Here is a 24113-nt window from a genome sequence, read left to right as displayed (position 1 = left end):
ATCGCTCCCTCGAGTATTGTGAAGACAGTACTGCACTAATTACGAAAACGAGCACAGCCATTTAAACAATCAATCTTCTCCCGCTCCATACGTGAATGGAAAGGGAAAAAGCCCGTTTATAAAGCATATAATGGGAAGTTCCCATCTGCCGTGCACTTCGTCGTGGTTTGCAGAGTAGTCCGTAGCCCACCATATGTGATAAATATTGTACTAGGTGTAAGTCACCTTTTCGGCAGCATCATCTCCTAAATTTTGATAATACGGCTTTACATTGATACTTTCGACAAAGAATATCAATTTTTGTTATTACTACCACTGCTACTAGTTATACGAAAATCGTCGTGCAAGGAGAGGGAGGGGGGAGGGGGGGGGGGGGGGGTACGTCTTCTTACGATCGCTGGCTGAGTTATAAAGTGTCAAAAATATTTATTTTTTTTCAGTAACTTTATCTGTTGTGGAGTACGGACGGGGCTACCATGTACGTCTCGTGTTTCGGATCATTCAATAAATAATGTTGCCTTCCTCCCCCCCCCCCCCATTTTTTTCCAGAAAATACGAGAGTGAGTCAAATGAAAACCTTAAATTTGTAATAAAAAATCGAAATTTCGCGCCGTTATCCTGAAAGTTGGTAAGCGTGCTACAAACAGCGTGCAGAATGGCCTGTAGGTGGCAGCATAGTGCAGATGCACACATATCGTCGCAGTATCAGTAAAAAGATGCAGGCCCACTTGCGACTTTCACCAGGATCGACGAATGAATGTTTAGTACGGTGATGCATGTTTGTCACAGCAGCAAGTCTACGCATGGAGTAGGAAGTTCGCAAATGGTGTGACTTCAGTGGAAGATGCTCCTCGTCCAGGTCAGGCACAACGAGTTGTGACTCCACATAACACTGCAGCAGTTGAAGCCATAGTGAAGGAAAACCGCCGAGTGACACTGAACGACATTGCAGCATGTTTACAGATTAGTCGTGGGTCAGCACACCACATTGTGCATGATGTGCTCCAGTTTCACAAAGTGTCTGCAAGATGGGTGCCACGGCAGCTGACTCCTGAAAAGAGAGAACGACGTGTTGATGCTTGTGAAGAACTTCTTCGGCGCTTTGAACGAGAAGGTGATGGCTTCCTTGCAAGAATCGTTACTGGAGACGAAACCTGGGTTCGCTTCCACTAACCGGAAATGAAGAGAGCGAGCAAGGAATGGCGCCATTCCTCATCACCAAAACCAAAGAAGTTTCGAACAGAACCATCAGCAGGGAAAGTTATGCTGACTGTCTTTTGGGACGAAAAAGGCGTCATTTTGGAGTATTACATGCTTAGAGGGACCACTGTCACCAGTGCATCATACACATCTCCTAGAAATCATCTGCGGCCTGCAATCAAATCAAAGCGACATGGATTGCTGTCAGCAGGTGTCCTTTTGCAGCATGACAGTGCAAAGCCCCACACTGCCCGTACAACAGTTGCAATAATCACTGACCTGCATTCTGAGTGTCTTCCTCATCCAACATACCAGACCTGGCCCCAAGTGATTTCCATATGTTTGAACCTCTCAAAGACGCAATGGGAGGAAAGAAGTTCCGTTCTGATGAAGTGGTACGCCACGCGGTGAATGAGTGGTTGCGCGGACTACCAAACGAATTTTTTTCTAAAGGAATTTATGCACTTTGTAAGCACTGGACCTAATTCTGCACCCATATTAGTTCGTTGTACCCTGTAACTTTTCCCTTCTCTCCCCGAGTCCTTCCTGCGTTTCCTTCCTCCGCTTTTCCCCATTCCCTCTCGCGTCTGCTCTGTTCCCCCCTTCTGAGTCCTCTCCCTTCGTCTTTCCCCCCCCCTCCCGCTTGTCTTTTTTTCCTCTCCCCCCCTTTTTCTTCCCCCTCCTCTGTCCAGGTGCCCCCCTCCCATCTGCCCTTGCCTGAGTGTCATCTTCGTGCCGACCTTTTAGTGCAGTGTTCCTGGTGATTGTTAAGTTTTGTGCGTCTTTTCCGAAGTGTTGCGAACGGTCATCATACTGTCGGAGGGTGTGATTTTATATACATATATCTTGCGAACAGAATCCAGACTATCGCCGTGTTTATTTAATTGTCTGTCTACTTTTTCCCTGTCTGCTTCCTGTGTATTTTATTATCACCGCCCACCATCACTTTTGTTTTAACTTTCCACAATTTTCCGCCGTTTTATCGCCTGTTTTTGTTGTTTCTTATCTTCTTATGTTTTAAAAATTCAGAACCCATTGCAGCTGCGGACTACTGCAATTGCCATACGCACTCAAGACTAAGACAGGAAATCGTAATCAATTTTCCCACGGACTTGGTTGATGGTGGACACGCACAACCCCCCTGAAGTAGACGGAGCGACTGTTTACCGAGCAAAAAGCTATAAAACAGTTGCAAGAACATCCCGCGCTGCACTTATGTGGAGACTGTATGAACTTCCTCTCACCGATATGATTCATAGTAACAATAATAATAATAAAAATAAACTGAGTGAAGTATTCAATGGAAATGACAATGAGCGTTTGGCGTCATTGGCCGAGAGGCCCCTTGCAGGGCAGGTCCTGCCGCCTTGGTGCAGGTCTTACTACATTCGACGCTACATTGGGTGAACTGCTCCCTGGATGGGGATGAATGATGATGAAGGCAACACAACACCCAGTCCCTGGATGATCTAGAAGCGGTGTCCTGTGACGTCCGACAACACCAAACGACGGGAACAACAACGAGCAAAATGGGGAAAAAAGAAGGTTCAAATGGCTCTGAGCACTATGTGACTTAACATCTATGGTCATCAGTACCCTAGAACTTAGAACTACTTAAACCCAACTAACCTAAGGACATCACACAACACCCAGCCATCATGAGGCAGAGAAAATCCCTGACCCCGCCGGGAATCGAACCCGGGAGCCCGGGCGTGGGAAGCGAGAACGCTACCACACGACCGCGAGCTGCGGACGAAAAAAGAAGAAGGGTAAGCGCCTAGTTTCATAAGGCTGAGGTACCTGTATCGGATCTCATGTCGGCGGTTCTTTTACATTTCCACGTAATTTCATTGTGAACGTCCAAATTATCACTATTTAATCATTCGTTTATTATTTTCCAAACCTTTGCCCTGAAAAAAAAAGAAGTGAAGCTTTTTTCCTTAAGGAGATAGGAGATGAAAAAGGGATACACGAGAAAGATCAATCAAATCAATGTAGTCATTTCATTTGTATTATTGTTTCTTCATTTGCTGCTAGTGTAATGCGCAGTCTTCGGATCAGTGCAAGAATCAGTATAATACTGATCGTAGAAACATGAAGAACAACTCAATAATACCTGTCTGCATCGAACTGCAGTGGTGAAAAAGTTTCTCGTGGCTGCAGACATCTAGTCCATAGAGTAGCAACGCTGAATTTTTTGATGTGCATGTTTTTTTCAGTAACAAACTTCGTTTACATTCACACAATTTCGCGCTGTAGCACCCATTTCGAACCATATCACCGAATACTGGTGCACATAACTGACAAAAAAGTTGTACCGTTAGCAAGATTCGAGCCACAGACCTCGCGCTTACGAAACTAAGCCCTTACTCGATCTGCTGTGGTCTGCTTACGTACTTGCGCCAAAATTTTTCATAGTGCATTTTGTCGAAAACAGTTGAGAGTTGCGTCTTGCTGTAGTTGAAGTAGTAGTCGTGCCCCAATATCCTGTCAATATGAATTAAATCGGCGAGGGGAAGTTCGTACAGTCCCCTTGTTAGGTGAAATAGCACCAACATAAATAAAGGATTCCCACTTTCAGCGTAGCAAGGAGTACTGTAAAGGTATGCACTGATGGCGACGTGCACCATAAATTAAGAGGGTATACACTACTGGCCATTAAAATTGCTACACGAAAAAGAAATGCAGATCATAAACCGGTATCCAATGGACAAATATATCATACTAGAGCTGACATGCGATTATATTTTCACGCAGTTTGGGTGCACAGAGAACAACCACCTCTGGCCGTCATAACGGCATTGATACGCATGGGCATTGAGTCAAACAGAGCTTGGATGGCGTGTGCAGGTACAGCTGCCCATGCAGCTTCAACACGATACCACAGTTCACCAAGAGTAGTGACTGGCGTAATGTGACTAGCCAGTTACTCGGCCTCCATTGACCAGACGTTTTCAGTTCGGGAGAGATCTGGAGAATGTGCTGGCCAGGGCAGCAGTCGAACATTTTCTCTATTCAGAAAGGCCCGTACAGGACCTGCAACAGGCGGTCGTGCATTATCCTGCTGAAATGTACGGTTTCGCAGGGATCGAATGAAGGGTAGAGCCACGGGTCGTAACACATCTGAAATGTAACATCCACTGTTCAAAGTGCTGTCAATGCGAACAAGAGGTGACCGAGACGTGTAACCAATGGCACCCCAACCCATCACGCCGGGTGATACGCCAGTATGACGATAACGAATACACGCTTCCAATGCGCGTTCACCGCGATGTCGCCAAACACGGATGCGACCAACATGATGCTGTAGCAGAACCTGGACTCATCCGAAAAAATGACGTTTTGCCATTCGAGCACCCAGGTTCGTCGTTGAGTACACCATCGCAGGCGCTCCTGTCTCTGATGCAGCGTCAAGGGTAATAGCAGCCATGGTCTCCGAGCTGACAGTCCATGCTGCTGTAGACGTCGTCGAACTGTTCGTGCAGATGGTGGTTTCTTGCAAACGTCCCCATCTGTTGACTCAGGGATCGAGACGTGGCTGCACGATCCGTTACAGCCATGCGGATAAGATGCCTGTCATTTCGACTGCTGGTGATACGAGGCCGTTGGGATCCAGCACGGCGTTCCGTATTACCCTCCTGAACCCACCGATTCCATATTCTCCTAAGAGCGATTGGATCTCGACCAACGGGAGCAGCAATGTCGCGATACGATAAAAGGCAATCGCGGCAGGCTACAATCCGAACTGTATCAAAGTCGGAAACGTGATGGTACGCATTTCTTCTCGCTACACGAGGCATCACAACAACGTTTCACCAGGCAACGCCGGTGAACTGCTGTTTGTGTATGAGAAATCGGTTGGAAACTTTCCTCATGTCCGCACGTTGTAGGTGTCGCCACCGGCGCCAACCTTGTGTGAATGCTCTGAAAAGCTAATCATTTGCATATCACAGCATCTTCTTCCTGTCGGTTAAATTTCGCGTCTGTAGCACGTCATCTTCGTGGTGTAGCAATTTTAATGGCCAATAGTGCAGTTTACTGAGGAGGAGATACACTGCAATCGGATTATCGTCATTTCTCATAGTTTTGTGGTACGTGAAGTTTAGAACTCAAATATCTAACTGCCAAAGGAATTCGATACAACCTCAAAAATTCTCTTGAAAATCGAGTTTGAAAATTCCCGCGCTTATTTAAATCACTAACTCATGGTGACTATGTTGGCGGGCCGCGCGGCTCTCTGGTGGAATGTTTGCATGTAGTACCGGTGGCTCATGTTCGATTCCCGGCCGATGCAAATTTTTTAAATATAACGCATTGTCTATCAGCATTTCCATGAAGTGGAAAATACTATTTAGAATTGTTCTGTTTGTCAAGTTTTTACTAAATATAGGTAATTAAGAATTTTTATTTTGTGTCCGGTATTTAAATAGAAATAAAAAGAAATGCATTTTTCATAAAAAAAGACAGCTAGATGTTAATTAGTATATACTTGATGAATTTTGTATTTAAATGATGTATGTATTAGTTCTGAACGGAAACCACGAAAGAAAATAAAGATCCGAACGAGACTCGAACCAGTGATTACCAGTCTCGAACACAAACGATTTTGTTTTTCGCTTTTATATATTGTACACGTCAGGGAAACGCTCGTAGAACATGCGCCATTGATTAAAAAATTGCATTGGCCGGGAATCGGAACCAGGCCGTCCACATTGCAGGCGAGCGTTGTACCACTTTTTCTTTAATTACAAAAAGCTTCATTTCTATAGCCTACCATTTAATCGATTGTGCGTTGATTGTTGTTCTTCGGTCGCAGAGCCATACGTACTGTCGACAGAATTGGCCGTGAATTATTGAGTTAAGGCGCTCGGAAGATTTCGAAGTCGATTTTCTCGAGAATTTTTGAGAGTTGTGTGCAAAAACCCCTGGCGGACTATCATTTGAGTTCTGGTTTTTTTTAACATTGTTATTTAATTCCCCCGCACCCCATAAGGGCAGACGGGTGGGCTGTCAGGGGCACAGGCAACCCGCGCTCTTCGGCCAAATGACAATAAAAAATTAAATGAGACGAAAAAGAAGAAACAGACAGTGGAGACATTTACACTGAATTTAAAACTTTTTAATGGTGAAAAAGAAAATTGACGTTTTTCGGTATGTGATAGATGATTTCTTCCACCAGTAGTTAAAAACAGTCTCTGGCACACTTGGCAGCATGGCTACAGTTGCCAGAGACTGCAATCGTGTGTGTGTGTGTGTGTGTGTGTGTGTGTGTGTGTGTGTATGTGTGTGTGTGTGCGTCTGTCATCTATTTTTGACGAAGGCCATACTGGCCGAAAGCTAATTTGTCACAGTCTTTTTGTTGTGCCTATCTGCGACTCGGCATCTCTGCTACACGGTGAGTAGAATCTATCTTTTTGATAAAATTGTTACATTCCATCCTGGATTTTCCGTTGTTTGACGCTCTCTAAAATGGTTCAAATGGCTCTGAGCACTATGGGACTTAACATCTGTGGTCATCAGTCCCCTAGAACTTAGAACTAATTAAACCTAACTAACCTAAGGACATCACACACATCCATGCCCGAGGCAGGATTCGATCCTGCGACCGTAGCAGTCCCGCGGTTCCGGACTGCAGCGCCTAGAACCGCACGGCCACCGCGGACGGCTTGACACTCTCTCATATTTCTCCGTCTAAAAATTTGTGAACACCCGGATCGTGTACTGGCGAATCGCCACTGTGGGAGATATTAAATACCGAGTGAGAAATGGAGATGGTGGAGTGATTAAAGATCTGTATAAAGGAAAGTGTGGGCATCCTATTCCCCTGCGTTTGCTGCCGTCCGCATTTCAGGATTGGCTGAAACCGCGTCACGTGACATTAGCATTAGCAGCCATCGTGGGCCAGAGCGTTACGTGTGAAGCCTAGAAAGTGTTGTTTATTTTCGAAGTTTTAAGTAGAATAATGCCTCAGTGCTGTGCTTTTGGCTGTTCGTTTCGAGACGAAAGGGGAGTAAAACTGTACAGAATTCCTTCCGAAGGGAGAGACGCAACAAGGAGAAGGCTTTTGGTCGCAATGGGAAAGGTTGCAGGAACTCGACTTAAACATTCGGTTAATTTTATTCATTTCTGGCCTTTGTCTTTGTCTCCTTTTTGTATTTCTGTTACTTAGTTTCCAATCTATTCGAACAGCAAAAAACGGTCAGAAGGGCTAATAGGATGGTTTAATGGCAATTTAATTACAAAACAGAAATCTTAGAGATAAAACAGCCACTGTTACCACATAAAACGAAGAAATAGTGAGTGCTACCGTACAAAGTTATCATGACTGGTAAAAAATTTGACCTGATTGACTGTACAGTATGGTTTAAATTTATATTTACGATGCTCTCAATAATAATTTGTTCTTTGTTCCACACTATATAATGTACAAAAAGAAAAAAAAAATGCAGTCGGCAAGTAGCGAACCTACGACCTCTCATTCGGTAGCCATTAAGGTTGCCAGGAGACTATTTTTACTGGTGCAACTAGGCCGCAAATCTACGGTCAATTGCCGGTCGGTGTGGCCGTGCGGTTCTAGGCGCTTCAGTCTGGAACCGCGTGACCGCTACGGTCGCAGGTTCGAATCCTGCCTCGGGCATGGATGTGTGTGATGTCCTTAGGTTAGTTAGGTTTAATTAGTTCTAAGTTCTAGGGGACTGATGACCACAGATGTTAAGTCCCATAGTGTTCAGAGCCATTTGAACCAATCTACGGTCTATTAATACGAATACAGTTGTTCCTGTTTCCTACTGCCTACTTTTGATCGTAGGGCTAGTTTTATTCGAACACGTTTTAAAAATATTGTACCAAACAAAATTTTATGGGATAGATCTGACAAAAATATGAAGCATGCGTAACCATATAGGCACGTGTATCAATTCTATTTACTAAGGTACTGATATATTTTAATCCAGTGCTTTATTTCGTATAACAAAGGACATTGAGCGAATTTTCGTGTTACCGAGTAGGCCTAACAGGAACAAGAAGTGAGTCGATATAGAGCTTCAAATTAGCGATGGATTTTTTCCTTGCAATTGCGAACTGATATTGGTTCCCTTTTGTCATGCTGACTATTTGATAGGACCAATTTAACGCGAATTACGAAAACAGGCGTTCAAATTCGATACCGCAACAAGGACTCCGAAATCAACTTTCGCTATTAATAAAGGGTAGCAGGGAAAAAACTTTGTTTTATGCTCGCCACACCGAGCGAGGTGGCGCAGTGGCTAGCACACTGGACTAGTATTCGGGAGGACTACGGTTAAATCCCGCGTCCGGTTATTCTGGTTTAGGTTTTCCATGATGTCCCTAAAATCACTTCAGGCAAATGTTGGGATGGTTCCTTTGGAACGGATGGCCGACTTCCTTCCCCGTCCATCCCTAATCCTATGAGACCGATGACCTCGCTGTCTGGTCTCCTCCCCCAAACAGCTCCCCCCTTCCCTCCCCCATGCTCGCCACAACAAATGCATTTTGTTTCATTTAGCTTAAATTTGTTGAGATTTTTTGTTGCTAAATATCCGACATGTTCTGTTTAAAGTCACTGAACAGTTTTAGCAGTGCATTAGACGGTTGAGTGCACTTCTCTAATATACCGGGTGATCAAAAAGTCAGTATAAATTTGAAAACTTAATAAACCACGGAATAATGTAGATAGAGAGGTAAAAATTGACACACATGCTTGGAATGACATGGGGTTTTATTAGAACCAAAAAGACACCCCATATTGCTAGACGCGTGAAAGATCTCTAGCGCGCGTCGTTTGGTGGTGATCGTGTGCTCAGCCGCCACTTTCGTCATGTTTGGCCTCCCAGGTCCCCAGAACTCAGTCCGTGCGATTATTGGCTTTGGGGTTACCTGAAGTCGCAAGTGTATCGTGATCGACCGACTTCTCTAGGGATGCTGAAAGACAACATCCAACGCCAATGCCTCACCAAAATTCCGGACATGCTTTACAGTGCTGTTCACAACATTATTCCTCGTCTACAGCTATTTTTGAGGAATGATGGTGGACATATTGAGCATTTCCTGTAAAGAACATCATCTTTGCTTTTTCTTACTTTGTTATGCTAATTATTGCTTTTGTGACGGCTCCCAAACCCAAGGTCCTCGGCGGTACTTTTGGGGTAGCCACCACAAATTGTATAAAGTGTGGGTAGTGACCAGGACGTAGCTATGTCTGTTGGCCGAAAAATAATTAATGACAAGAATTGCGCCAACTAGAATGAAGAGATAACTTATCTTTATTTCTGACGAAACGTGCACCAGCAATACAAGTCCAAGTAATATCCAAGAGTAATCCGTGTACTGAGCCTAGTCGAATACAATAGCAAACATCACACTGCAATGGCTCCGCTACAAACTCCACGGAAGGCTAGCAATAGACAATAGACTGTCTGTCTCGGGGCCAGCGCTCCTCCTTATATGCAAAAGGCAGAGGGCGCTGCGGACCCGAGCTCAGCCATGGAGCGACCTCTTCCGTCGGCGGTAACGGCCTGAGACGCCGACGGCCGCGACAGGAACTGGCCAGCGGTCAGGGCGCGCGCTAGTTGGTTGGTTGGTTGGTTGGTTGGGTCCGTGGATACAACAATTGCTATTCTGATCACATGAGGCGCCATCTGTCGGACATTTTTGAACGCTTTTAATTTTTTGGTTCTAATAAAACCCCAAGCATGTGTGTCAATTTGTACCTCTCTATCTACATTATTCCGTGATTTATTCAGTTTTCAAATTTATACAGTCTTTTTGATCACCCGGCATACAGCTAAATATGCTGCAGAAGTCAATGTATCACCAGCGGCGCAGTGGGCCCAAAATGGCGGCCACTGGCAAGTTGGCTGTCCTTTCCTTATGCAGAGCCTTAGGAGTGATGGACTTGTAACGCTCCAAGTGGCCTGGCGACGAACCGAGGACGCATTACCGAAGGACCTATACGAGTTTAAAACTCGCCCCCAGCCGCTGCTGCGCACAGTCCACGACTGCTGGACCACTCCCGCAGATGCGAGACAGCTAGCACGGAAGCGTGAGCGCCTGTGGGAACATACCTTCAGAAATGCTCGCCTAGTATAGAGTTGGGAGCCTCGCGTTGGTAGGTATATAGATGAGCACAGAGAGCGGTGTGTTGCGTGTTGCAGGCTGCCCGGCGAAGTGCGAGGCGCGCGCGTGCGACGCCTCCGGCGGCTGCTGCCACGCCAGCTGCCTGGGCGGCTGCTCGGGGCCCAGCGACCGCGACTGCTTCGTCTGCCGGCACGTCGCCATACCTGGCCGCTGCGTCGCGCGCTGCCCGCACGGCCTCTACCAGGTGAGCAAACCCAGCCTATGCCCCACTGTCTACTTACTCACTAATCACACCCACCATTTGGTTGTACTGCTCTTGCTGATAAAATTACCGGGTGCTAGATCCACCTCTTACGCAAACAACCGTAACCTTATATATATATATATATATATATATATATATATATATATACGAGGGTATTTCGGAAAGTACGAGGTGCATTCAAGTTCTAAAGCCTCCGATTTCTTTTCTAATTAACTACTCACCCGAAATCGATGAAACTGGCGTTACTTCTCGACGTAATCGCCCTGCAGACGTACACATTTTTCACAACGCTGACGCCATGATTCCGTGGCAGCGGCGAAGGCTTCCTTAGGAGTCTGTTTTGACCACTGGAAAATCGCTGAGGCAATAGCAGCATGGCTGGTGAATGTGCGGCCACAGAGTGTCTTTCACTGTTGGAAAAAGCCAAAAGTCACTAGGAGACAGGTCAGGTGAGTAGGGAGCATGAGGAATCACTTCAAAGTTGTTATCACGAAGAATCTGTTGCGTAACGTTAGCTCGATGTGCGGGTGCGTTGTCTTGGTGAAACAGCACACGCGCAGCCCTTCCCGGACGTTTTTGTTGCAGTGCAGGAAGGAATTTGTTCTTCAAAACATTTTCGTAGGATGCACCTGTTACCGTAGTGCAATGGGTAAGGATTACGCCCTCGCTGTCCCAGAACATGGACACCACAATTTTTTCAGCACTGGCGGTTACCCGAAATTGTTTTGGTGGCGGTGAATCTGTGTGCTTCCATTGAGCTGACTGGCGCTTTGTTTCTGGATTGAAGAATGGCATCCACGTCTCATCCATTGTCACAACCAACGAAAAGAAAGTCCCGTTCATGCTGTCGTTGCGCGTCAACATTGCTTGGCAACATGCCACACGGGCAGCCGTGTGGTCATCCGTCAGCATTTGTGGCACCCACCTGGGTGACACTTTTCGCATTTTCAGGTCGTCATGCAGGATTGTTTGCACATAACCCATAGAAATGCCAACTCTGGAGGCAATCTGTTCAACAGTCATTCGGCGATCCTCCAAAACAATTCTCTCCACTTTCTCGATCATGTCGTCAGACCGGCTTGTGCGAGCCCGAGGTTGTTTCGGTTTGTTGTCACACGATGTTCTGCCTTCATTAAACTGTCGCACCCACGAACGCACTTTCGACACATCCATAACTCCATCACTACATGTCTCCTTCAACTGTCGAGGAATTTCAATTGGTTTCACACCACGCAAATTCAGAAAACGAATGATTGCACGCTGTTCAAGCAAGGAAAACGTCGCCATTTTAAGTATTTAAAACAGTTCTCATTCTCGCCGCTGGCGGTAAAATTCCATCTGCCGTACGGTGCTGCCATCTCTGGGACGTATTGACAATGAACGCGGCCTCATTTTAAAACAATGCGCATGTTTCTATCTCATTCCAGTCCGGAGAAAAAAAGTCGGAGGCCTTAGAACTTCAATGCACCTCGTAAAGATACACTGTACGCCAGAGAAACAGAAGAGTTTTGGCGAGTAAGTTGGCAACACTGGTGTTAACCTTGAACCGTTAGCTTTCTTTTCGCGGTCGTTCGGCAGTTGAACGTTGCTTCTGGTTGGAGTAGGTCGTGTTTAAAATGGCTGCGCCGATTCAGAATTCCGCAAAATGCGAAGTGCGCTCCGTCGCAAAACAGGTCCGAACGCTGTTGCAGAGGCAACGGAAAAAGCATGCGAAGTTCAGAAGAACGCGAAATCCCGAAGATTGGCTAAAATTTACAGACGCGCGAAATTTGGCACGGACTATAATGCGAGATGCCTTTAATAGGTTCCACAACGAAACATGGTCTCGAAATTTGGTAGAAAATCCGAAGAAATTCTGGTCGTATGTAAAGTACACAAGCGGCAAGACGCAGTCAATACCTTTGCTGCGCAGTGCCGATGGTACTGTTACCGACGACTGTGCCGCTAAAGCGGAGTTATTGAACGCAGTTTTCCGAAATTCCTTCACCAGGGAAGACGAATGGAATATTCGAGAATTTGAAACACGAACAGCTGCTAGCATGAGTTTCTTAGAAGTAGATACCTTAGGGGTTGCGAAGCAACTCAAATCGCTTGATACGGGCAAGTCTTCAGGTCCAGATTACGCTGATACAATAGCTCCCTACTTAGCAATCATATACAACCGCTCGCTCACCGATAGATCTGTACCTACAGATTGGAAAATTGCGCAAGTCGCACCAGCGTTTAAGAAGAGTAGTAGGAGTAATCCATCGAACTACAGACCTTTATCATTGACGTCGGTTTGTAGTAGGGTTTTCTAGCATATACTGTATTCAAACATTATGAATGACCTCGAAGGGAACGATCTATTGATACGTAATCAGCATGGTTTCAGAAAACATCGTTCTTGTCAACGCAGCTAGCTCTTTATTCGCACGAAGTAATGGCCGCTATCGACAGGGGATCTCAAGTTGATTCCGTATTTCTATATTTACGGAAAGCTTTTGACACCGTTCCTCACAAGCGACTTCTAATCAAGCTGCGGGTCTATGGGGTATCGTCTCAGTTGTGCGACTGGATTCGTGATTTCCTGTCAGGAAGGCCGCAGGAAGGCAAATCATCGAGTCAAACTGAAGTGATATCAGGTGTTCCCCAGGGAAGCGTCCTGGGACCTCTGCTGTTCCTGATCTATATAAATGACCTGGGTGCCAATCTGAGCAGTTCTGTTAGGTTGTTCGCAGATGATGTTGTAATTTACCGTCTAGTAAGGTCATCCGAAGACCAATATCAGTTGCAAAGCGATTTAGAAAAGATTGCTGTATGGTGTGGCAGGTGGCAGTTGACGCTAAATAACGAAAAGTGTGAGGTGATCCACATGAGTTCCAAAAGAAATCCGTTGGAATTCGATTACTCGACAAATAGTACAATTCTCAAGGCTGTCAATTCAACTAAGTACCTGGGTGTTAAAATTACGAACAACTTCAGTTGGAAAGACCACATAGATAATATTGTGGGGAAGGCGAGCCAAAGGTTGCGTTCCATTGGCAGGACACTTAGAAGATGCAACAAGTCCACTAAAGAGACAGCTTACACTACACTCGTTCGTCCCCTGTTAGAATATTGCTGCGCGGTGTGGGATCCTTACCAGGTGGGATTGACGGAGGACATCGAAAGGGTGCAAAAAAGGGCAGCTCGTTTTGTATTATCACGTAATAGGGGAGAGAGTGTGGCAGATATGATACGCGAGTTGGGATGGATGTCATTAAAGTAAAGACTTTTTCGTCGTGGCGAGATCTATTTACGAATTTTCAGTCACCAACTTTCTCTTCCGAATGCGAAAATATTTTGTTGACCCAACCTACATAGGTAGGAATGATCATCAAAATAAAATAAGAGAAATCAGAGCTCGAACAGTAAGGTTTAGGTGTTCGTTTTTCCCGCGCGCTGTTCGGGAGTGGAATGGTAGAGAGATAGTATGATTGTGGTTCGATGAACCCTCTGCCAAACACTTAAATGTGAATTGCAGAGTAGTCATGTAGATGTAGATGTAGATGTCATACGTTTTATTCATGCAAAAGGTCAGCGACCAGCGGATATTCACAAAGAAATTGTTTCTGTTTATGGGAACATTATGAATCGACAAAATGTAACGAAATGGTGTCGTCATTTCTCTGAAGGTAGGACCGATGTATATGACGAACAAAGAACAGGTCGGCCATCAGTGATCTCTGATGCCCTTCTTCGCAGAATGGAGCAAGCAATTCGTGCGAATAGACGTCTCACATTGAAAGAATTGCTTCAGATCATACCGGACGTGTCAATGACAACTCTTTATGACGTTGTGACTGTCAAGTTAAGGTACAGGAAATTGTGTGCGCGCTGGGTTCCAAAACTGTTAACGGAAGAACACAAAAAGAAACGGATGTGCTTTGCACTCGACTTCCTCTCACGCTGTGCTGAAGCAGGTGATGAGTTCCTTGATCACATTGTGACAGGTGACGAGACGTGGGTTAATCACCATACACTTGAATCCAAGCAACAATCAATGCAATGGCGCCATTCGAATTCAGCAAAAGCCGAGAATTGCAAAACGTCGATTTCAGAACAAGAAAATCATGGCTTCTGTTTTTTGGGACAGACAAGGCATTCTTCCGCTGGAATTTATGCCTCCTGGAACGACAATTAATGCTGCTGCATATTGCCAGACTTTGAAACGTCTTCGAAGGGAAATTCAAAACAAACGTAGGGGAATGCTGACAAGTGGAGTCCGCTTGCTTCATGACAACGCTCGGCCTCACACAGCGCTTGTAACCAAAGCACTACTCAAACAATTCAAATGGGACGTATTGGACCAAACGCCGTACAGCCCGAACCTTGCGCCCACCGACTTCCATGTCTTCCGTTACCTGAAGTCACATCTTGGTGGAAAATCATTCCACGACGATGAAGAGATCAAAGATGAAGTTGAAATGTGGTTCCGACAACAGACGGCAACCTTCTGTGACTGTGGGATACAAAAGTTTGTGCACCGACTTAACAAATGTTTGGATAATCGGGGTGATTATGTCGAAAAATAACAAATAATCCGGTTAATGAGATGTAACTGACGTTTTCTAAATAAATGTTCTATTTAAGGACTGCGAGCCATTGTATCTTTACTTTTCGAAATGCCCTCGTATATCTAAACCCAAACATGTTTCAGCACATTTGTGCCATCGTCATTCAGTGTACTTTAGTCAAATGCGTAAAACGTGACAAGGTTTGAGTGATTATTCTACGAAGAATAGGTCTAAAATACGTTTTTGATGTCGTTGTCATTACCTTTACACTGTCGGGATCTGAGGGAGCCACTGTACTTAATCAGACAGTGGCAACTGCAACTATGTGATGTTATCGTTAAGTCTTGGTTGGAATTTAGTCTGCGAAAACATTTCGCGACTAGATTTGCGATTATTTACGTTTAGATTTGAAAAATCCTTTTTAATCTGCATTTCAATAAGTTCTTGAGAAGCGACACGAAACAGTGCATATGCATGGTCCAGTCACATTAATGTCACAGTCTCCTACACTATGTGGTCAGAAGTACCCGGGCACCCAGAAAAACATGTTTTTCATGTTAGGTGTATTGTGCTGCCAGGTACTCCATATCAGCGACCTCAGTAGTCATTAGACATCATGAGAGAGCAGAATGCGGCGCTCCGCGGAACTCACGGACTTCGAATGTCGTCAAGTGATTGAGTGTCACTTGTGTCATACGTCTGTACGCGAGATTTCCACATTCCTAATCATCTCTAAGTCCACTGTTTCCGATGTGACAGTGAAGTGGAAACGTGAATGGATACGTACAGCACAAAAGCGTACAGGCCGACCTCGTCTATTTACTGACAGAGGCCGCTGACAACTGAAGAGAAAAATGGTTCAAATGGCTCTGAGCACTATGGGACTTAACTGCTGAGGTCATCAGTCCCCTAGAACTTAGAACTACATAACCCTAACTAACCTAAGGACATCATACACATCCATGTCCGAGGCAGGATTTCGAACCTGCGACCGTAGCGGTCGCGCGGTTCCAGACTGTAGGACCTAGAACAGCTCGGCTACACCGGCCGGCGACAACTGAAGAGGGTCGAAATGTGTAATAGGCAGACATCTATCCAGACCACCATACAGGAATTCCAAAATGTATCAGGATGCACTGCAAGTACTATGATAGTTGGGCGGGAGGTGACAAAACTTAGATTTCATGGTCGAGCGGTTGCTAATAAGCCACACATCATGCTGGTAAATGCCAAACGAAGCCTTGCGTGGTGTAAGGGGCGTAAACATTGGACGATTGAACAGTGGAAAAACGCTGTGTGGAGTGATGAATTACGGTACACAATGTGCCGATCCGATGGCAGGGTTTGGGTGTGGCGGATGCCCGGTGGACGTCATCTGCCAGCGTGTGTAGTGCAACAGTAAAATTCGGAGGTGGTGGTGTTGTGGTGTGGTCGTGTTTTTCATGGAGGGGGCTTGCACCCCTAGCTGTTTTGCGTGGCACTTATCAGAGCACAGGCCTACATTGATGTTTTAAGCACCTTCTTGCGTCCCACTGTTGAAGAGCAATTCAGGGGTGCCGATTGCATCTTTCAACACGATCGACCAGCTGTTCATAATGCATGGCCTGTGGCGGAGTGGTTACACGACAGTACCACCCCTGTAATGGGCTGTCCTGCACAGAGTCCTGACCTGAATCATATAGAACACCTTTGGGATGTTTTGGAACGCCGACTTCGTGCCAGGCCTCACCGACTGACATCGATACCTCTCCTCAGTGCAGCACTCCGTGAAGAATGGGCTGCCGTTCCCCAAGAAACCTTCCAGCACCTGATTGAACGTATTCCTGCGAGAGTGGCAGCTGTCATCAAGGCTAAGGGTGGGCCAACACCATATTGCCGGCCGGAGTGGCCGAGCGGTTCTAGGCGCTACAGTCTGGAACCGCGCGACCGCTATGGTCACAGGTTCAAATACTGCCTCGGACATGGATGTGATGTCCTTAGGTTAGTAAGGTTTAAGTAGTTCTAAGTTCTAGGGGACTGATAATCTCAGATGTTAAGTCCCATAGTGCTCAGAGCCAACACCATATTGAATTCCATCATTACCGATGGAGGGCGCCACGAACTTTTAGGTCATTTTCTGCCAGGTGTCCGGATACTTTTGATCACACAGTGTATGTCGGAGATAACGCCCAATAACCATTCACAGGCGGCAGGTCGAAGCACCAGCAGTGGAGGGTATATAAACCGTATAGTGGGGACGCGATAAACAGTGCAGTCGTTGTCGTATACGGAAACAGTGCGTTTTATGTGACGTCCAAAAGAGCACGGTCACTGGTGTTACGGTCAAGTGCGGAAGCATTTCCAAAAAAACTTTATTTGTAAACTGTTCGTGTGCCACCGTGCTTGAAGTACAACGTGCATGCCAAAATGGCGCTATCAAAAAGTGGCGCTGAGGCAATTGTGGTGTACCACGGGCCGTAGATGTTAGGGGTGGAAGTTCACGACTGCAGAGATGTGCATAGGTGAATAGACTGGCAACTGTTGAGCCGCTCAATACCTACTTTGCCGCTCAGTACCCACGTTAACCAAGACACTACCCAACAGTGCCAGCCAACGACTCTTCAGCAAACGTTTCAACGTACGGGCCTCCGCAGCAGGCACCTGGTTCGTGCGCCCATGCTGACTTTTGTTCATCGGCGACGAAGGCTCGACTGTGCACGCCAGTATTGCAGCTCGACGTCCACTGAGTGGCGACACATAGCCTTTTCGAACCTGTGGCCGTAGCGGACTGAGGCGCATAGAACCGTTCGGCCACAGCGGCCAGCACCTAGCCTTTTCAAGTGAGTCACGTTTATATGCTCCAGCGGACAGATGGCCATTGGCTTGTATAGCCCTGCAACAATCGTTGTTAGGGTCCGTAATGGAGCTGTGAGCATTATGCTCTGAGGAGTGTTTTCGTGGCATTCCCTAGGCCTAAGTGATGTCTTCATTCGGGAAGGCACGATGGATCAACACAAATATGCTTCTATCCTTGAGGACCATGTCCACCCCTACATGTAGTTTTTCATAGGATACACCAGTAGGACAGCTCGCAGTGTACGTGTGTGGTTCGAAGAGCGTCCGCATGGGCTTACCGCACCCCCCTGACTGTCAGACTCCCCGGGTTGAAGACCAGTCACGAATCTGTGGGACCACCTCCTCGGGCTGTTTGCGCCGTGGATCTTCAGGCGAGAAACCTGGCGCAGCTGGCCAACACACTGGAGTCGGAGGGCTTCAGATCCCTGACAGGACCTTCCAAAGCCTCATAGATTCTCTCCCTGCACTCCGCGCTGCAAAAGGTGGTTATTCAGGATATTGGCAGGTGGCCACATTAATGTGACCGGACCGCGAATTTACGAAACTATGTGAATAACACATTTCAACCTTTACCAGAAAGCAACCCTGTTCTGTGTCAGGTCGCAGTTGGCATTCACTTGTTCTCAGATTGGTTTGCGCCGAATTCCAGTATTTTTTACTTTCTCCCTCCCTGTCTGCTGTGGCATTAGCAAAGGAAAACAGATTACAAACGAACACACTACACTACGCAGTGGCGCATTAAAGAGACATTAAAGGAACTGCACAGAAAAGACGACATATTGCGAATGTAGTATTTGTATTGTATTGAACTGTGGACGTAGAAACGACGGAGAGGCTTCGTCCCCGCCGCAGTGGTTCACAACCCCACAACAGGCTACAGTAATCCACTCACTCGACCACCGCCCCACACCGAACCCAGGGTTATTGTGCGGTTCGGCCCACAGTGGACTCTCCGGAAACGTCTCACACCAGACGAGTGTAACCCCAATGTTTGTGTGGTAATGGTTCAAATGGTTCAAATGGCTCTGAGCACTATGGGACTCAACTGCTGAGGTCATTAGTCCCCTAGAACCTAGAACTAGTTAAACCTAACTAACCTAAGGACATCACAAACATCCATGCCCGAGGCAGGATTCGAACCTGCGACCGTAGCGGTCTTGCGGTTCCAGACTGCAGCGCCTTTAACCGCACGGCCACTTCGGCCGGCTTTGTGTGGTAATTACGGTGTACGCGTACGTGGAGGTTGCGCAGCAATCGCCGACATAGTGCAACTGAGGCGGAATAAGGGGAACCAGCCAGCATTCGCCGAGGCAGACGGAAAACCACCTTAAAAACCATCCACAGACTGGCCGGCACACCGGACCTCGACACTGATCCGCCGGGCGGATTCGTGCCGGGGACCGGCACGGCACGCCTTCCCACCCGGAAAGCAGTGCATTAGACCGCACGGCTAACCGGGCGGGCTGAATGTAGTAACTGAATGCTACTATTAATTCAGCCCTAACATCCACAATAGCAAAAAAAAACCTCTATGGTTCATAGCCTTCGCACAGTAAGATTATTAAGTAAACACTTGCTCTGACAGGACACGTTATAACAGAAAATAAATAATTAAAATGGCATTTATTAAGAGTATGTAACAGATGTTACTTTGGCGCTGTTTGATGTCTGGCACCTGATGCCCTAACCTAATACAATGATATCAAACTAACAGAATGAGATTTTCACTCTGCAGCGGAGTGTGCGCTGATATGAAACTTCCTAGCAGATTAAAACTGTGTGCCAGACCGAGACTCGAAAGGCAAAGGCCCCGAGTTCGAGTCTCGGTTCGGCACACAGTTTTAATCTGCCAGGAAGTTTCATGTCAGCGCACACTCCGCTGCAGAGTGAAAATCTCACTCTGGAAACATCCCCCAGGCTGTGGCTAAGCCATGTCTCCGCAATATTCTTTCTTTCAGGAGTGCTAGTCCTGCATGGTTCGCAGGAGAGCTTCTGTAAAGTTTGGAAGGTAGGAGACGAGGTACTGGCGGAAGTAAAGCTGTGACGACGGGGCGTGGGTCGTACTTGGGTAGCTCAGTTGGTAGAGCACTTGCCCGTGAAAGGCAAAGGTCACGAGTTCGAGTCTCGGTTTGGCACACAGTTTTAATGTGCCAGGAAGTTTGATATCCAAATAAATTTGCCACCTCTAGGCAGTTTCTATATTGTCACTATACTTGATTGTAATTCGGCAGACACACTGTTACCGATTCTAGTTCTCTGTAAGTAGCAAGTGCTATGTCGGAAGGTAATCTTCAAACTACTGTACTGAGCGGGCTGCAGGCACCGAACCGAATAGTCCAACTGCCGGTGCGGGACTGCGTCATTGTCCACAGCGCATCATGTGTCGGTGGAAGGATTTCCATGTCTGCCAGTACAAGTCGAAGCTTGTGGGCGTCTTCTGCACAGAATAGAGAGACTCCAGGCGAGAGGTTTGTCCCTTTGTCGTGGCAGCCTCTCGCAGTTCTTGTTGCGTACTTCTTGCTTAGTACACGCAACATCACACGCACACACACACACACACACACACACACACACACACAGAGAGAGAGAGAGAGAGAGAGAGAGAGAGAGAGAGAGAGAGTGAGAGAGAGAAAGAGAAGGATGGGGAGAGAGAGAGAGAGAGAGAGAGAGAGAGAGAGAGAGAGAGAGAGAGAAAGAGAGAGAGAGAGAGAAAGGAAAAAAACAAAATTAAAATTCGGCGCCAAACCAACTTGACGAGTGAACGCCAGCTGGAACTGGAAACACAAAGGCAGCAGCAGCAGCTCTGTTTTCTGGCGAAAACGTAATTTAGGAAGTTCTGCGGGACATGTCTAGAGTTTGCGCATGCTTCTCAACAACTTATGGAGATACAGATGAAAAAGGAATTTAGAAATCGAAACGTGAGTAATCGCAAATATAAACGCGAAATATTTCACACAAAATTACGTTTTGATGTAAAATTGTGTTCACCCGTCAACCAAGACTCACATTAACATTATTTAGTTGTAGATGATAAACTACCAGAATCTGATGTTGTTCAGATACCGGCGGAGGTTCGAGTCCTCCCTCGGGCATGGTGTGTGTGTGTGTGTGTGTGTTTGTCCTTAGGATAATTTAGGTTAAGTAGTGTGTAAGCTTAGGGACTGATGACCTTAGCAGTTAAGTCCCATAAGATTTCACACACATTAGAACATTTTCTGATGTTGTTCAGAGGGCTCTACACGACCCAATAATAAAAAATATCTGTTTTAGGCCTAATTTTCGTAGAATAATTACCAGTCAAATCATGATCACATTTAAGGGATTTGAATAAGGCTACCCGCTGACGATCGCACAAACGTGTTGCAATATGTTTGCATTTACATGAAAAGACGGTTGTTTCTATAACAGGCGGGCCTAATATCCAGTAATTCCTTACTAATGTTCTCCCACTACTTAGCTTTACTTGGGTGGCACAACTGCATTCACAATGCAGTTATGTTATTCGTGTGTACATAATACATTTGGATACCTCTAAAACGTACAAACACGGATGTTCTGTTTTCTGCTAACTAAAATTTTTAGTTGGTAACCAGTTGATTACTGGTGTGACTGTTTTCGTCAATCATTTTTATGGGATGTTGTTGCTCTGGAGCAGATCGCATTCAGCGCAAACGAGCGAGTCATTGAAAAGTGGCGCAGGATTCGAGCTAGCGCTGCCGGTGTAGCAGTTTACACTGAGGCGACAAAAGTCATGGGATAGAGATATGCACATATACAAAGAGCGGTAGTATCGCGTACATAAAGTATAAAAGGGCAGTATATTTCCGGAGCTGTCATTTGTACTCGGGTGATTCATGTGAAAAGGTTTCTGACGTGATTTTGGCTGCACGACGGGAATTACAGACTCTGAACGCGGAATGGTTGTAGGAGCTAGACGCATGGGACATTCCATTTCGGACATCGTTTGGGACTTCAATATTCCGTGATCCATAGTGTCGAGAGTGTGCCGAGATAACCAGATTTTAAGCCTTACCTCTTACAAGGACAACGCAGTGGCCGACGGCCTTCATTTAACGACCGAGAGCAGCGTCATTTGCGTAAAGTTGTCAGTGATAAACAGACAAGCAGCACTCAGTGAAATAATTGCAGTAATCAATGTGGAACGTACGACGAACGTATCCGTTTGGACAGTGCGGCGAAATTTGGCGTTAATGGTCTATGGCAGCAGTTCCCCGTTGAAGTATGGAAGTGTCTTGGTAAAAAGGGAATTGAGCTCCTTTGGGATTTAATGAAGAAGATTTGGCGACAGGAGGAGATGTCAGACGAGTGGAGAACTAGTGTACTGATCCCAGTGTTTAAGGGGAAAGGTGATGTGCAGGACTGCAGTAACTGATGGCACAAATTGAAAATTTGGGAAAGAGTTATAGGAGCAAGATTACGCAAGGAGACTGTGGTGTGTGAAGAACAGTTTGGGTTCATGTCTGGAAGAGGAACGACTGATGTAATACATGCTTTAAAGCGGATAGTGGAGAGACACGCAGAGCTACAAGCCGATCTACATATGGCTTTCATTGATTTGGAGAAAGCATATGACAGAGTCCCAAGGGACGAAAAATGGAGAAGCATGAGAGAGCAGTGCGTGCCAGAGAAGTATTTGAGGTTAGTGAAGGAAATGTACAGAGGAGCAATGACACAGGTGAGAAGTAGTGACAAAGAAGTTTCCAGTAAAAGTAGGGTTACATCAAGGGTCTGCGCTTAGTCCCTACCTCTTTGACCTGATTATGGATGTGCTGGTGAAAGATGTGAAGAAGGAAGCACCGTGGAATATGATGTTTGCGGATGGTGTGGTTCTTTGTGAGCAGAGCATCGACAGACTTGAGGAAAAGCTGGAGGATTGGAGGAGGGCACTAGAAGAAAGACGGATGAAAATTAGCAGGACAAAGTCAGAATATTTAGCACTGAAGGATGTGCAGATGAGGTCTTGCAAGATCCAGGATGATGAGCTGAAATCTGCAAATTTAAATACCTGGGGTCGTACATAAAGAGGCACGGAGGACTGGAAAGCGAGATACAACACCGAATAAATTGCGGTTGGAACAACTGGAGGAAAATGAGTGGAGTGTTGTGTGACAAGAAGGTGAGCATTGGGTTCAAAGGGAAAGTGTACAAGTCGGTGGTAAGGCTTGCTATGATATACGGGGAAGAGACATGGCCAATCATAGTAGTCCAGGAAAGGAAGATGGAAGTGGCGGAAATGAGGATGTTGAGGTGGATGTGTGTGGTAACAAGTAAGGACAGGATTAGAAATGAATTTGGTAGAGGAGCTGTGAAAGTGGGACCCATGGGGAAAAAGATACAAGAGAGCAGGCTAAGGTGGTACGGACAGTTACAGAGAAAAGGGGAAGAGTATATCGGAAACAGAGTTGATGATATAAAGATTGAAGGAGCGAGAAGGAGAGGAAGACCGAAGATGAGGTGGAAGGATAAGATATCCGGGGACCTAAGGCAGAAATGATGGAAGAAGGAAGAGGCAATGGATAGAGAACTATGGATGAGAAGGATCCAGAAGAGCAACGCCGACCCTACGTGACGTGGGACAAGGCGACGATAAAGAAGAAGAAGAAGAAGAGGTGTATGGCAGCAGATGACCGACGCTATTGCCTTTGCTGACATCTCGGCATCGCCTGCAGTGCCTCTCCTGGGCTTGTGACCATATCGGTTGGGCCCAAAGACGACTGGAAAACAGAGGCCTGGTCAGATGAGTACCGACTGCAGTTGGTAAGAGCTGACTGTAGGCTTACAATGTGGCACAGACCACACGAAGCCATGGAGCCAAGGCAGTGCGCAATCTGGTGGTGGCTCCATAATGGTGTGGGCTGTGTTTACATGGTAATGGTTATGTTCAGCTACATCGAGACCATTTGTAACCATTCATGGATATCATGTTCTCAAACAACGATGGAACTTTTATGGATGAGAGTGCGCCATTTTACTGGGCCATTATTATATGCGAGTGCAGGCTTTCTCGGCGAATTTCATATATGAAGTCTTCACGGGCTGCCAGCCGAGTAGCATCGTCGTCTGTACAAACAGCTCTTGAGCAGTCGTTACTGTACACGCATTATCTCGTACGAGACGACGATGCTACTCGGCTGACAACCCGTGAAGACTTCATATAT

At 46.2% G+C, this 24113-nt stretch overlaps 1 protein-coding gene across 1 annotated transcript in view; it reads left to right on the top strand.

Moving 5' to 3' along the window:
* LOC124798781 (insulin receptor-like) overlaps positions 1-24113 on the top strand; it is a 124689-nt gene that overhangs the window by 5094 nt on the left and 95482 nt on the right. The window contains exon 2 of the mRNA XM_047262311.1: positions 10374-10540. Coding sequence (XP_047118267.1) covers positions 10374-10540 — 167 coding nt within the window. The remainder of the gene's footprint in view (positions 1-10373; positions 10541-24113) is intronic.

This window comes from Schistocerca piceifrons, chromosome 5, assembly GCF_021461385.2.
Source record: "Schistocerca piceifrons isolate TAMUIC-IGC-003096 chromosome 5, iqSchPice1.1, whole genome shotgun sequence".
NCBI lineage: Eukaryota > Metazoa > Arthropoda > Insecta > Orthoptera > Acrididae > Schistocerca > Schistocerca piceifrons.
Note: the sequence above shows the minus strand (reverse complement) of the source record. Positions and strands in the feature narration are given on the sequence as shown.